A 15522-nucleotide genomic window follows, 5' to 3' on the forward strand; every position below is an offset into this window, starting at 1 on the left:
GAATCAACGAGTCCAGAAACCCTAAATCAACGAGTCCAGAGACCCTAAGGTGCTTCCCGAGTCACCCAGCGTTTCCGTCCTTCTTCCTGCCCCAACCTAGCAACCAGCCACCGATGATGCTCCTCCGTGGCACTGCAGCCTCCGGGGCCCACCCCAGCCGGAAGCCGTTTCCTATTGGCCTGCCAGCGGACCAATCAAATCAAGACTGCCTGCCGGTAGGTCCCGCCCCCACCAGTCACACGCACGCACGCACGCACAACCCGAAGGGTCAACCAGGCCTGACGGCGCCTAGCCTGCTGGTACGCCTGCGCGGGCGGGCGAGCCCCGGAAGCAGTTCTTTGACCGGTGACACGTAGCAACAGGGCTACTGCAGGGTCTGGGACTGAGTTTGCGGGGTTCCTAGGGGCCGCTGCAGCCGCCGCCGCCGCCGGAGCGCTCGGTGAGTGTCCCTGGCCCGTGCACCCGCCCCCCTCGGCGTCTGGCCGCAGGCGTGCGAGCCGTGCGAGCCGTGCGAGCCGTGCTCTGCCCCTCAGACCCCTGCTGCTGCCCGCCCCTGCCTCACGTCTCGGTGGAGCGGGGCCTCGTCCCTACCTCAGGCGGGCCCCGCGGCGTCCGAGGGTCTCCCGGGGCCTCCGCCGTCCCCACCCCCACCCCCAGAGCTCCCCGCCACCCCCGGGTGTGGGCCCGGGTCACAGAAGCGCTCCCCCGCCTGACAAATGCCGCAGGACCGCGGGTGTGAACTGGACCCCCTCTCCTCCGTCGCAGATCCTTCGCAATGTCGGGCTTCGACAACCTCAACAGCGGCTTCTACCAGACGAGCTACAGCATCGACGAGCAGTCTCCGCAGCCCTACGACTACGGCGGGAGTGGAGGACCCTACAGCAAGTAACTTTTCGGCTTCGGCCACTTATAGTCTATAGCTAACGGGTGAATGTACTCACGATGTCTGGGTCTGCCTTGTGAAGGTTTCCCTATGCGGGAATGTGATTCATTGGCGGCGGCGGCTTTTTTTGTCTAGAGAGAGATATAACATTTGGTTGGAGTTTGAAGGGGTTGCCCTGTTTATAATTTGTTACTTTGTGAAAAGAAAAAAAAATCTTCAGATTGCCAAAGAAGGATATAGTAGCTTGTTGGAATAATATTTACAAATGGTTCTTGTGGGTTTTTCGGGTACCTAAAATATAAGGCTAGTTAGTCACTAAAAGTGACAGAATCAGCTGACCTGAGTTAGTGAGACATCACTGACTCCAGTCTGACAGCTGGGGAACCTGCATAAGACCGACTGACTTTGTGGAGCCCATTCTGTATGGAGAGATACCTTGCTCAGCCTAGACACAGGGATGGGGTGGAGGGGTAGAGGCCTTGGTCCTGCCTCAACAAGATGGTGGGACAGACTTAGTAGACTTCCTAGGGTAGGCCTTACCCTCTCTGAGGAGCAGGTGGGAGTTGAGGGGGAATGTGAGGAGGGGGAATTGGGATTGGAATGTAAAAAAGAAATTAATTAAAAAATAAATAAATAAATGGGTCTTGGGGTAGCTTCTGTGGTAGGTGAGGCTATTGAAAGAGCTCTGTGACACAGGTTAACAGTGGAAGCTCCCACTGTGAGTAATCGGGTGACTTGGATGTGGCAGTTGATAATCATTTTTATTACTCCTCATACTGACGTATCATGGTTAGTACCAGAAGTTATCAGTTTATGGCTGTACAAGAGAATTCAAAGACTTGAGGTTCTGAACTGTTAACAATAAGATCATCTCTACTATCTGGTGTTTGGGGTACTTTTGAAGGACTTCTGCCTGTCTCTTCTAGTCTTCTAGACATGCCCTTTGGTACCTTGGATGGATGACATAAATCTTACTGGCCTACCTCTAATGTACAAACTTCAGGTGGTCTTGTATCTTTCTGAGAATCTTACAGCAGCGGTGGGCTGTACTCATACATACCCATATAAATATGCATATAACCATATATACAATATATATAACCATATATAACCCATATATACAATTTGTGTGTCATCTGTGTACATCTGTATATCAGATTTCATGAAGACTATTCTGGGATGACAGCAAAGAAAAGCTATGAATCCAGTCAATCCATGAGATACAGGCACTACTAGAATATTTCTATAATAGTAAATGTAAATAAATGTACCTAAACTTTTTAAGCACAAAGAAAATTCTGACTATCTTTTTTTATAACCCAAAAGTTATTTGGATCTACTTAATTTGAGGCATAGACAGGTAGATACTATGTGTGTATATACCTTCCATCTTAATCTGTTGAATGAAAGGAGGATTAAAAAATACCCTCTATGAATTAGAATTTTTCTTTCTGTAAAATTCTCAACTATATGCCAGTTATTTTTCCAAATCGGTTAATTGAGTAGAATTAGAAAAATCATACAGAGTGATTTCCTTTCATTTATCAAAACAACATATTTTTACTGAGAGCTTTGTGTACTTGAATATAAGTTTGATCAGAATCCACCTGGAAAACCCCTAAACAGCAGAACTTTAAAGAGCCGGACACTGTAATTTTGGCCTTTTTTGACCAAATATCCTTTTATCTTTAGACTGATTAGAAGTTTTCCATTTAGAGTGCAGTTCCCGAAGGTTAATCTCTTTCCAGTTTTGTGTCCTGGCCGTGCTTTTGTAACTTCAATCTGATGCTTCATTTTATTACCCTCAGTAGTTATCTGATGTTGCTTTCCACATAGCACTCATGGGGATGCCCTGTGGTTGAGTTCTCGGCCTCCAGTCTCACACCTCTTACGGCAGTGAGCACTGCTTCACACTAGTGGAGGTGTCTCATGTAACCATAGCTAGCAGCTACGCTTGGAAATGAAAGGTATGGTGCAGAAGCAGCAGTACATGTGAGTTTTAACATGCTATTAAAAACTAGATTCATTAGCTTCTATATGTGCCTGCAAATAGATCTGCCACCTAATTATATTTCAAATATTATCTCAGCTTACCAACTCATGTTCTTTTTTTTCTCTCTCGAGACAGGGTTTCTCTGTGTCTTTGGAGGTTGTCCTGGATTGTAGACCAGCTCTTGTAGACCAGGCTGGTCTCTAACTCACAGAGATCCACCTGCCTCAGCCTCCCGAGTGCTGGGATTAAAGGCGTGCGCCACCACCGCCAGGCTCAACTCATGTTCTATTTGCTTCAAGTACTTGTTAACAGAAGTCCATGATAACTTTAGCTGTTAGGGAAAATCTAGGTTCAGATGTAATACTACCTGGATTGCCTTCAAGTTTGACTCGTTAGCCTTGCTGCAGTTCTACAGTTGCCCTATGAGGTCATCTCTGACATTTTATGGGTTCCTTTTACTTGTATTTCACCATGTCATATGGGTAGATCCCACATAGTTTTCTAGATATGCCCCTAAAACATATAGTAATACCAGTCACTTAGTTTTTAAAAAGTGAGAGCTGTTATATTTTTGCCTTTAACTTATTTTATGAAACATTTTTGTGAACATAAGTAGACCACCTGTGTTAAGAGATCTTTTTCTTTGCTGTTGATATCCTGATCGTATGACAGTGTTGATTTATCATATGTTGCTTTGCTGTGAGAGTGTGGCTGTAAAAACCGTGCATGCCATAACACAGTTTGGTTTGCAATCAGCAGTGACTCAAATTGTTCAGAACAGGTCCTGGCAGGGTGGGAACGTATTAAGCCCCACAGTGTTGTCTTTTCACACTGCATTTGGAAGATGGAGTGACAGTCCCACCCTTGGATTGGTGTTGCTTGCAGTACTTCTAGTTTGTAATCAGTGGTCCTCACTGAGTTCCAGATGCTACAGAATTCTTAGGATACTTTGGAGATCTGGTAAATTCAGAAATAGCTTTCACAACAATTTTAAAGCATTTTGTGCCTTTCAAATATATTAACAGTTGCACTTAATGTTGCAAAAATAAAGTTTATAAAACTGTTGGTACCTGAATCTGAATCAAGAAACTAATGTTGTGATAGTCATCACCATATATTCAGTCCCGCTCCTTTAGTACATGTCTCTTTAGTATTCTGTGTCACAACACTTCTCTTTATACTGAAATTACACTGCCTCTAGGAAGATACACAGGCTACTTAATTTGCTTGCTGAACTACTTGCTTTTCATGGAGACCATACTTATTTGAAACAACAAACACACTGTGTTTAGTCAGAATTCAGGGTTTCACAGATAATTTTTCAAAAATTACTTAGTGAAAAGCAGCTGCTAGTACTTGTCACCAGTGGTTTTAGATAAAATGAGAATGTTACAAAACTTGTGTTTATCATCAGTAACTTCCTAGCAATCAAACTTGTTTTTTGTTTTTTTCTGATGAAATTGGGGACAATTTTAACAAATGTGATTTTTTTAGTGAATACATCAACTTTTGAAAGATATATAGAACTAATATTTTTAAGTGGCCAGTAATGTTACAAAATTATATGAGAAATGCCACCCATTCAAAGCATAAGACAAATCAATGAATTTTCATGTGTCTAGACATAAAAAGTTCATTGATGCTGTTTCAAGTTCTGTGTTGCAAATTGAGTTTTCAAAACTAGTGTTTTGTTTTGAGTTTAAATGTAACATTAAAAATATTTTGACTAGGTATGTTGATGTATACCTGCAATCCCAGTATTCAAGAGACAGATGAATCTCTGAGGTTGAAGCCAGCCTAGTGTACATAGTGAGCTCCAGATCAGCCAGAGTTATTTTATTCTAAAGTGTAGTGTATTTAACGTACTTTAAATGAATTAATAATTTTTAGTAATGGTCCTGACCATCTTGGAACTTGCTTTGTGGGCCTTGACCATGAGGATGGATCCTCCTGCCCCTGCCTCTTAAAGGCATGCGTCACCACCCAGCTGAATTAATATTTTAAACATCTAATTTCCTTGATAGTAAATATTGATAGATAGTAATTCCTAAAATACTTTTGGTTTCCAGTAGACTTTAAGACTGTATGGAACTCTTAAGACTAAAGCATTTTAAAGCTGGTACCTCTACTATTCTCTCTGGTTTTATTTTGTATTCCCCCCTCCCCCCATCTCTCTGCTTTTCCCCAAGAATAAACTACAGTCTATTTAACCAGCTTGTAGAAACCTCCGTATGGAGATTTTCTTATGGTGTCGTGGACTCTGATAGATGCTAACAGATCAACACATCAACCTATTATGCTAAATCAGGAAAAGAGAATTGTTTTCCTTGCTCAACTAGCTCATCCTGTGTGAGTGGGTGTGCACACAAGGAGAAAGCAGCATGATGTCATTCTAGAAAAGCTGGGAAACTGCAGGTAAAGACTGAATTTTTGAAGTCATTGGTGTAAAGAAGGATTTTGAAGTGGTGTTTACTAGTTATTAAGAGTTGATGACCATTGGAGATAAATGATCTTGTTTTAAACTCTGGTTCCACAGTGTCAAATGCTTTTAACCCAAATTTCAGTTTACATATTTCAGTAGTGAGGACAGTAGTAGACTCATTTCATAGGCTTGTAGTTAATATGAAACAGTTCACATTAAACACTTACAAAATAGTGCTTTGCACATAATGATATGGAAAACGTGTGTTTAGGTCATTTGCAGTAGTTAAAATATACTTCTACAATGACTCATTTTAGAATTAACCAATTGTTTTTTAAATTTTAGTATTTTTATTCTTTGAAATTTTTCTTACGTTTATACAATATGTATTGATCATATCCACTACCTTTCTCCGGCTCCTTGTGCCTTCTAGTCATCTCCTCCCAACTTCATGGCCTCTTTTTTATGGTTATTAATAACATCATTGGTCTAGCTAGTACTGCCCGTATGCACATGGCTTTGTGACCATCTACTGACTTGAGTCATGAGCAACTTACTTGCCTCGTGGCTGTGTCCTCAGCAGCTGCCAGTAACTTTCCTAAAAGGGTGGGGCCTTAGGAATTCTACCCTAGCTGTGGTAGAATTTGCGATGGCCTTGATCTTGTGCAGTCTTGTTCAGATAACCACGGCGGCTGTCAGCTTATGTGTGCATCAGCCAGCCCCCATCATCCAGAGGTCAGCGTTTCACAGCTTTCCTCCCGTTTTCTCGTCTTACATTCTTCCTGCCCCTACTTTTGTGAAGTTCTAAGTCTTGAGTGGTAGGAGATTGGTACAGGTGGCTCTTCCCAGCTGAACACTGTTATTTATACTTGGCACTTTGACTGGTTCTGAGCCTCTGCATTAATCCCTACTCACTGCAGACCAAAACTGAGAGCAAGCACCAGTCTGTGGGTATAAGCATAACTATTCAAAAAGAACAATAGTAGGGTCCCCTACACTGTGATCTCCTAGCCATGGGCGTTTGACCAAGTTTATGGTACCAGATATGAAATCTTTCCTGTGGATCAGGCCACACATTCAATCAGAAAGTAGTTATTCCCATAACCATTATGTCACTATTGCATAGTGGGTATAACTTGCAATTTCAATAAATAAATGTTGCCTGGCATCTTTTAAAGGTGCAGAAGTCTATATGAAAATCCAGTACTCTGCATCTCTCTAGTTCCAGGGTTCTTGACTTAACAACAGCTATGGTTAGAAGTTTCTCATGTGTACTCTGGAAATAGTCTAAGTTATAAAAGTATTTATTTTCCATAAAGTATATAATGTGGTATTTTCAGGGTTACTTCTTATGGTCATGTAACATTACATTTACTTACAGCTAATTTTCTGCCTTTTGCTATTGCAATAATACAGCAACAAATCCCGCATCGAGTGGCACACTGCAAGTATACATTGCATGCATTATTAAAATCTCTAAAAAGGACTTTGGATAGCTGAGTATTTACCAGTGCTTTAATTTTTTTTAATTTAAGACAATTAATTTAAAATTAGTTTTTTTTAAATCTTAATACTAATGGTTATCATTACTTTTTTGCATTTTTCACACAAAACCCAGAGGTAATCAAAAACAAGTAGGCCAAATATTTCTAGGACTTTCATTTTAAAATATCTTTAAAGTAATTATTTTAATTTCATACTACTCAGTATATAATAAGATTAGTCTACAGAAACACTAGACATACAGTGAGACAGGTATTTACAGACAGGCTTCAGTGCAATTGTGTTCCCTCCTAGTCACTAAAATGCCAGGGTCCAGCGTTCTTCCTGAAGACTTGGGGTTTGGTGTAAATCCAGGGAGGCAGTAAGTGGCCATTCACTGAAACTTTAAGCACCGTTCAAACACAAGAGGCTTAGGAACATAACATTTTGTTATACTCAGAAAGCTTTTACAAAGGGCATGCTTGAAATTGATGTTTCCTTGACAGGTCGTCTTGTATGCAAACTACCATGTTATGAAATATAAGAAAGAATAATGATTCCATATATATCCAAATTATGGAAAATACAGTCAAGTCTATCATCCCAAACCGTCATTTATCTTCTGCTGCATACATTTATTTCAGAATAATTTATTGTAACATTCTTTCCGTGTCACTGGGGGAAGATAAAAACCCTGACTTAAGTGTTTATTTGTTGGTACCCTGATGTTCAAAAGTGTGATAGTTTACCTGCATGTGTGCTGACATAAGTGCTGGCAGTAACAGGAGGATTCTCTGTGAGAACACCCTTCTCATTGTGGGTTGTCAGCCTGCCAGTCATGGCTTCACCGTTCTTTGTGGATATCCTAGCAAGAGATTTAGAAATGATTGAGCATTACTTAGCTGTCAAGAAAAAAAAGGATGTAGGAAAACTAACTGTCAATAATTGCTTTAAATACTGAGAGTAAAACTTACAATTTTCTTCTGATGTACAGGCAGTATGCTGGCTATGACTACTCGCAGCAAGGCCGATTTGTTCCTCCAGACATGATGCAGGCACAGCAGACATACACAGGGCAGATTTACCAGCCAACTCAGGTCTATCCTGCAGCTACACCTCAGCCATACTATGGAGACAGCTTTGAGGAGGAGCCGCCTTTGTTAGAAGGTAGGATGCAATTGGTACAGGTTGAAGACCCTGTCTAAAAAGCATGAGGCCAGAAATATTTTCCATTTTAAAGTACTTTGAATTTTCTAGGACCTCTAGCCACGTTAACTGGTTTGGCATCCTTAACTGGAAAGTCTGAAATGCTACCCACTCCCTTTGTTTTTTCCTCAGACAGGATTTTGCTGTGAATCCCAGACTGACTGCAAACTTGTAGCAATCCTCCTACCTCAGCCTCACAAATGCTAGGATTATAGCATTTGTGAATATTTGTGAGCATCTGGAATACTATGTTGATGTTCAAAGCTTTGCATTTCAGAGTTTGAAACTAGAGGTGACAGCGTATGCTCTGGTCTCTAGCCAGTTAGTGAACAAAGCCTGAATTGGAGATGTTTTCCTCTCTTAGGAAAAAAGACAGTAGATAGCCTTTAGTCAGTAACTTATTTAATAGAGAGCTTATATTGGGCCAGAAGGGACCATTTCTTTGAAGAAGTAACATTTAGTATGATGTGAGCATCGGCTGTTATTTCAGATTATTAATTACATTCTGCCCATGGATGATATGAAAGAAGTTAGCGTGGTATTTATAGTTCTGTGTAGAGATAAACCAGCAGAACTGTTGAATGTATAAGAACATGGTGATTCTCAAATTATATTACAGAACTATGGACACCGATGCCTAGAGCCATAATCCTCTGTAATCTCATGGGGGTACTGAGTATTCCTGAAACCTCAGGTAAAGAATCCCCTTTGTTAGGCATGTCCACATGTTCTTGTACTGTGGGGATGAGGTAGAGTGTATCTGTTTCACCCTGCCCATATCCTTTCTAAAGCAGAAGCTAGGCGTCAGCGCAATCAGCAGCGTGTAGAATGGCCCAGGGGATAGTAAAGTGTGACTGACCGTCGCTGCACCTTCTTTGTTCCTGTGTCTCAGTGTTGTGTCCTGTTCCAGCACTGACCCTAGAAAACATCACAAGTCCTAAAATTGGTAACAGGAATATCCAGTGCTGCAAACAATTTTGAAACGGAAGAGGTAGCTATTTGTCTTTCATTCTGAGGAGTAATGGGCAAATTTCTAGGTAAATTTCTGTAACTGCTAATGACATATCACAAGTTCTAACTGGCTTCCTTGTTTCCTTTTAACCTTAGAGTTGGGTATCAATTTTGATCACATCTGGCAAAAAACGCTAACGGTGCTGCACCCCCTGAGAGTAGCTGATGGCAGCATTATGAATGAGACCGACCTGGCAGGACCAGTGGTGTTCTGCCTTGCCTTTGGAGCCACGCTGTTACTGGTAAGACTGAAGAATTCTAAATATTCTACCAGAAGACATTTGGAGCCTCAGTCTTTGATAGATTTTAGAATTTATACCAGTTTCTATTGGGCAATATATATAAAAAAATTTTTTTCAGCCAAGTGTAGGAGACAGAACACAGTTGTAATCAGAAATCAGAGCCTTGAGAGACTGAAACAGGAAGATTGTGAATTCTAGGCCAGCCTAGGTTATGCATTGAGATACTATTTCAGGGAAAGAAAAAAAATAATCTTGTAAGAAGTAGTCCAATTATTAGGGAAAAATAAGAAAAGATAAATATCAGAATTTCTCATTTTTAAGAAACTGACAATAATGTGTTTTATATTTTTAAAAGAAAATAGAGATAGTGGTTTTATTTATTTAATCTTGGCCTAGTTTGGTTTGGGCTGTGGTAAAACACCAAGAGGACTTAGGGCTGGGGGACCCTAAAAGAGAAGTGGTTATGTTAGTTCAGTTCCCGGTTACAGTCTGCCCATCACTGCCTGAATGTCCACATGACAGGGACTTCAGATAATCTAGTTCATCCACAATCCAGAGCAGACAGAAATAGATGCCTTCATGCCCATCACTCGGCTCGCCGTTTCTATGCAGTCAGAACACAAACCCAGGGCCTGGTGTCAGCTGCCTTTAAGGACAGTCTTCTGCCCACGTCTGTGAATTCAAGGCGGTCCCCCACAGGCTAACCTGAATAGACAGCTGAGTCAGAATTAAAATCAGCCATGGCGGATGTCTAACACTTGGTCAGTATTTTATTGTATGGCTTTCCTGTACATTTAACTTCTAATGGGTTAAAATATTAAAGAATGGCAAGTTTTTTTTCTACCTCCCAGTTCCCCAGAATATTAAAGTCTATTGAAAGAAAAAGTTGCTAGTTGTTTTCAATCAATCTGAATTACAAGAGATAAATAATGTAATTGATAGAAAATGATATCTGTAGCTAAAACACCTAGGCTTACGGACAGTACTCCACTTGGCCCTTGACCTGGCAGCTTAGTCCTTCTGATCATTTGGTGGATAATAACCCTCTGCTGCCCACTAGTCTAACAGGGCTGTCTTGATGTGCCACCACACCCAGCTTGTTTTGAAGAAAAAACAGACAGGCAGCTGAGCATGGAGTCTTATGCCTATAATCTCAGCATCTCAGAGGCTGAGGCAGGACCATTTCTCTTGACGTTCAGACTAATCTGGGTTAAGAGTGAGACCCTGTCTCAAAACAAAGTAAAGCAAACCAGAACAGGCTATGCAGCAATACTTTGCAAAGTTAAGAGCACTGCGCAAAGTAGAATTTATTATTTATTGCTCCATTAATTCACCAATCAGTGAACTGAGCTTCTTCAAACTGCTACAGCCTATATTGGATATTTACAGGTAAACATTACGTCCAGCAAAGGCCTCAATCTGTAGAGGCATTCTCAAGGTTTAGTGTTATACAACAATAGTTTCACAAAGCAAAGACAAGACCTTTTTTTGGGATTTCTTTGCACATTTGTTTTCATGTGGGAATGTTGTAATTTACCTTATGGCTGCTGTCTGAAAACCATTCAATAATTTATCTTAGACAAGGTCTCATTATATAGTTCTTTCCTGGTCTAGAACTAAGGTTAGCCCTGAACTCAGAGATCTGCCTGCCTCTGCCTCCTGAGTCTGAGTCTGGGATTAAAGATTTTTGCTACCATGCCTAGCTAATTTGTTTTTTAAGAGCAGAACTTCCAAGGTCTATGCTTTTGTTTTAATCAAAGGACTGTAGAGTCCAACCTAGAATTTGGAAAAACAAAAGAAAACATTTCCTTTCCATCATACTCACCTGGTTTTCGCACCCTCTTCCCTAGGCCCTGGCTTCCCACCTATTCTAGGCTGCTTGTCCTTTTATTTGTTCAGTTGTATATGAAGCTTAAATGCTACCAAGAAATATAGCAAATATCTGTGTTGGGAAGTGATCTATCAAAGTTTAGAAGCATTAGAAGTCAGGGCCTGCACCGATTCAAGCCAGAAATGGTCCCAGCGCTGAGGGAGAGGTGGACATGGACTTCTACTCCTGACCAAGAACCTGTCTGCAATTGGTTCTCAATTGAAAAGGGAAAATTAAGTCTTTTCCAGTAGAGTCTCACAGGGTATATTAATCATACTTCAGGGTATGCTCCATGCCCAGAAGTCGATTGCTAACACAAAAGGAACTCAATGGTGTTTTTGTAGACTATGTCTCATATAACTTTACTTGGGTATTTTTTGTTTGTTTTGTTTTATTTTGCTATCGATCTTTTACTTGAATATTTTGGTTTCCAGTTTTGTGGTTTTGTGGGTTTATGTGTATGTATGTGTTATATGTATTTGTTTTAAAGAGATAAAGAAAGGGTATTGAGATATCCAAGGATATCCAAGCTGTAAGGCAAACAAGAATCAATTCCCTGTCCAGTCTGGAAGACCTTTTTCTGGATCTATTGTAGTATTTATATGTTAGCAAGTCATTTATATGGTATCAATGCCATTTATGTTATCAAATCATTTATGTTATCAAATCATTTATATGTTATCAATATCATTTATTTGTGTATTATCAATAACAATCACTTTGTCTGAGTCATGAGAACAACATCCTCATGCTCAGGGAGAAAATAAGCATCAGATTCTTAGCAGTGGAAAAAAATAAGGGTATTGAGTAGTATGGGAGGATCTTGGAGGATTGGGAAAGAGAAAAGTATACTTAGAATATATTCTGAGGACGATTTTTTTAATTAAAATAAGAGAGTGCAGAATCTGTCTGCTTTGTCTCCTTCCAGTGCTCCCCTATAGATTCTGATGCTTGTGAATAGAGTATTTTATGCATGTATCATTTGATGTGAAATGAGGCCCCAGTGACGCTTTTTATTCTAACTCTTTTCTCTTTTCTCTTAGGCTGGCAAAATCCAGTTTGGCTATGTGTATGGGATCAGTGCAATTGGATGTTTAGGAATGTTTTGTTTGTTAAATTTAATGAGTATGACAGGTGTCTCATTTGGTTGTGTGGCAAGTGTCCTGGGGTATTGTCTTCTTCCCATGATCCTGCTGTCCAGCTTTGCAGTGGTATTTTCTTTACAGTAAGTACTGATCTTAAACTCGGATTTAGTTGGCCAGTTCTGTGTGGTGGGGTTTAGTTCACCTTCAGTTTGAGAGAAAGCCCTGGTCGAGCAAACATATCTGTTATGCCTCATGTAGGTTTGAACTCTGCTGTTTGTTTTGGGTGATGAACAAAGAAAGTGAAAATGAGATTTGAAGTCTTCTATATATGATTTCAGTTTTACCTTTGATCAAGAATTTAACTTGTTTTGTGTTTACCAGTGCTGTGGAGATAATGAAGTCAATAGTTCTGAACATAGAAAAGTTCAGTTCATTCATGTTAAAATTACGTTTAGCCTCCATGGTGTTCTGGTTATAGCAGTCTGGAAGCAGTTATGCTTCTTGAAAGCATATGATTAGTAAACACATATGTAGTAGTGGGGAAGGGAATGCTGATGTTTTATGAGTAGAGATGAGGCCCTGATAGCTATTGAGCATCTCCCATGCAGAGCACCCACCCTTCCGCAAAGGGGGCCGGCCCTAGTGCTAGTAGTACCAAAGCAGGGAAGCAGATGATTGATTACACTGTTTACGTTAAATGGGTGAGTAGTCTGGAATTGCTATGCAAGCACATTTCTGACTTTGACAAAATAGTCTTGATTTCTGCATATGTCTATATGTGGATTTAAAATGTCTTGAGGCTGTCCAGATTGCTAAGCCTTGAGGTTTCCACAAATGTATAATCCGTGGTGGTGTGGCACTGCTCTTGTGCTCTCTTCTGCAAGACAACACAAACCCCTTGTTTCAGAATAGGGCATAGTTTTGCTTTGGTTTGGTTTCAATATCTAATCATAATCTTACTCATTTTTCCCATTTTTTTCCCTGTTGCAGAGGAATGGTAGGAATTCTTCTCACTGCAACGATTATTGGCTGGTGTAGTTTTTCTGCTTCCAAAATTTTTATTTCTGCATTAGCCATGGACGGACAACAACTTTTAGTGGCATACCCTTGTGCGTTATTGTATGGAGTCTTTGCCCTGATTTCCGTCTTTTGAACTGATTTGTCTGGGATGTGGATGCTAGTGGGCCGAATTCACAAGAAGGACCTTGGACTCTTAAAATTGGACCAGCAAGCTACTGCAGTGCAGCTCGTGCTGATTACCAGGAGCCTGGAAGCAGCAGAAGTAGAGGAGCCTTTTGTTGGTTTGTACAGGACAGTTAACATTGTGTGGAGTCACCTGCAGATGACTCGTTCTGTGTGTTTGTTCTTATACAGCTAAGAAGTACAGTTTCTTTCCTGATGCTGCAGCCTTTGACAAACAACTCTTTTCCTTACACATGATATTATGATGTTTTTGATAGATTTTTACCAACTGGGAAACCACACAGCTGATAATCTTTCTCAAAACAACCCAGTTATAGTAAAGAAGAAACAAGTCTTATTGCAGAAATATTTTTCCGGTGAATTAGGAAAGAAAATACTTGCATTGTCTTTAAGTTGAGTGCACTGAAGTAAAGCTGAACAAAGCAAAATCCCAAAGCAGAGCTCTCTGAGTTTGCACTTCAAATATTTGACATTCCTATAAATTGTCTCATGAAATCTGTGCTGAAATGCAGAGATACAAGCAGTTCACAGTCTGTCTCGTGGAGATGAAATGTGAACAGCTGTTTAGACATTACTGTCAGCTACTCTGGACTGGCCTCAGGATACTTATCTGCCCACACGTCCCAGGAAGAAGAAATCACTAACTTTTTTTTTTTTTGAGAAAAAAAAATATTTAAAATTTCACAATTTCAGTATTGCAGTTATCAATGTATAGTGAATTTGATGCTTATTAAAATTTTCCCAATTAACTCTGCTGTCGAGTTTACTTTTACTGAACTACTGTTCTCTGTCTTGTTTTCATTAGGGTTTGATTTTGACTCCTGATTTAAACCAAGTTTTAAAAATAGAAGTCATCTAGTATAGAACCAAACAAACACTAAGTGAGAAGCAGTTTCCTTCAAATTTAATTTTAAACTCACTTGCTTTGTGTCATTATACAGTCTGATGAGAGAACCTGGGAAAATCCTGTCTGTCTTGTGTGTGGACTCCGGGCTTTAACATCTCAGGTTCTGGGCAATATTCAGTAATTGTTATGAGCAAAGATGGGATGGGAAATAAAGTTTGGTCTTTTTTATAAGAGGAGGCCAGCAGCCAAAAGAAAATGCTAACCTAGTATGCCAATTCTTTATTTTAGAGTAAGTTGTCGAGTGGAAAAGGAGCCTCACACATGTGCTTTTGCTTTACTCCTGATATTCTGGGTTTAGATACCGATGGTGAGTTCAGGCACATTTTCACACTCAGCCGATCCATTTTAAAGTGTGTCTCCAGTCTTTTCATAGTGCCTTCCCCCTTCTCTGGTTCGTGTTTTTGCTTTTTGAAAGTGAATGCTGAGACAGGATTTATTGCAGCCCAGGCTGACCTTGAACTCCTAACACTATCATTTTCTACTCATTTTACATAGTTCTTGTTGAGGCAAATTGGTGAATGTCTTCTGCTAATATGCTGCTCTTTATAATGACTAAGGAATGCAGTACTTGAGAAATTATCCCACACTTGGTTGTATTTAACCCACTGTTGCCCAATTCCCTATATAGATTAATTTTCTTATCATTTGTTGCTTCCCTTCATCAAAATCTTTCTTTTTCTTTCTTTTTTTTTGTAGAATGTTTTTCTATTTAAATTAGAAACAAGCGTTAAAATCTTTTTATTTCAATCATTATTGTGTGGTTCTGTGGTGGTGGTGGCTATGTTTTATTTAAATGTACTTGTGTGCTACTGGCATACAGTTTATTCCTATGTTCAACAAAACAGTTACCAAGGTAAGACATTTAACATTTAATTATTTGCCTATAAAAACGGCTACATAGTGGAATTTCATCTGATACATGGTTTAAGAATTTTCTTAGCACGTTAAGCATGTATAGCACTTTCTCATGAAACTCCATAAAAATCAACATAATGTAATCAAATGTATGTATATGTTGAAATCTGATATAATATGTCTCAAAAGTCTTGTGTTGACAGCCTTCATTGAGCACTTAGCATAGCTTAACATCATTTAAATAATTGAAAACCACTATGAGGACAACAAATTGACACATTTTACACCTCACTCTTGGTCTTGTATTCAGTGAGTCTGCACTACTGAGTGATTTCATGTATACCTATGTGCATGCCAAAGTCC

The 15522-nt window shown here is 40.0% G+C and overlaps 1 protein-coding gene across 1 annotated transcript; it reads left to right on the forward strand.

The window, feature by feature from the left end:
• The first annotated feature begins 292 nt into the window (after positions 1–292).
• Positions 293–14146, forward strand: Yipf5 (Yip1 domain family member 5). The gene is made up of 6 exons (XM_005069184.4): positions 293–439; positions 766–885; positions 7775–7947; positions 9094–9239; positions 12153–12334; positions 13185–14146. Exons 2-6 carry the CDS (start codon positions 776–778, stop codon positions 13345–13347), a joined length of 774 nt encoding a protein of 257 aa, XP_005069241.1. The 5' UTR covers positions 293–439; positions 766–775; the 3' UTR covers positions 13348–14146.
• Positions 14147–15522: the final 1376 nt, after the last annotated feature.

The sequence above is a fragment of the Mesocricetus auratus genome, unplaced genomic scaffold, assembly GCF_017639785.1.
Source record: "Mesocricetus auratus isolate SY011 unplaced genomic scaffold, BCM_Maur_2.0 Super-Scaffold_6730, whole genome shotgun sequence".
Classification (NCBI taxonomy): Eukaryota; Metazoa; Chordata; class Mammalia; order Rodentia; family Cricetidae; genus Mesocricetus; species Mesocricetus auratus.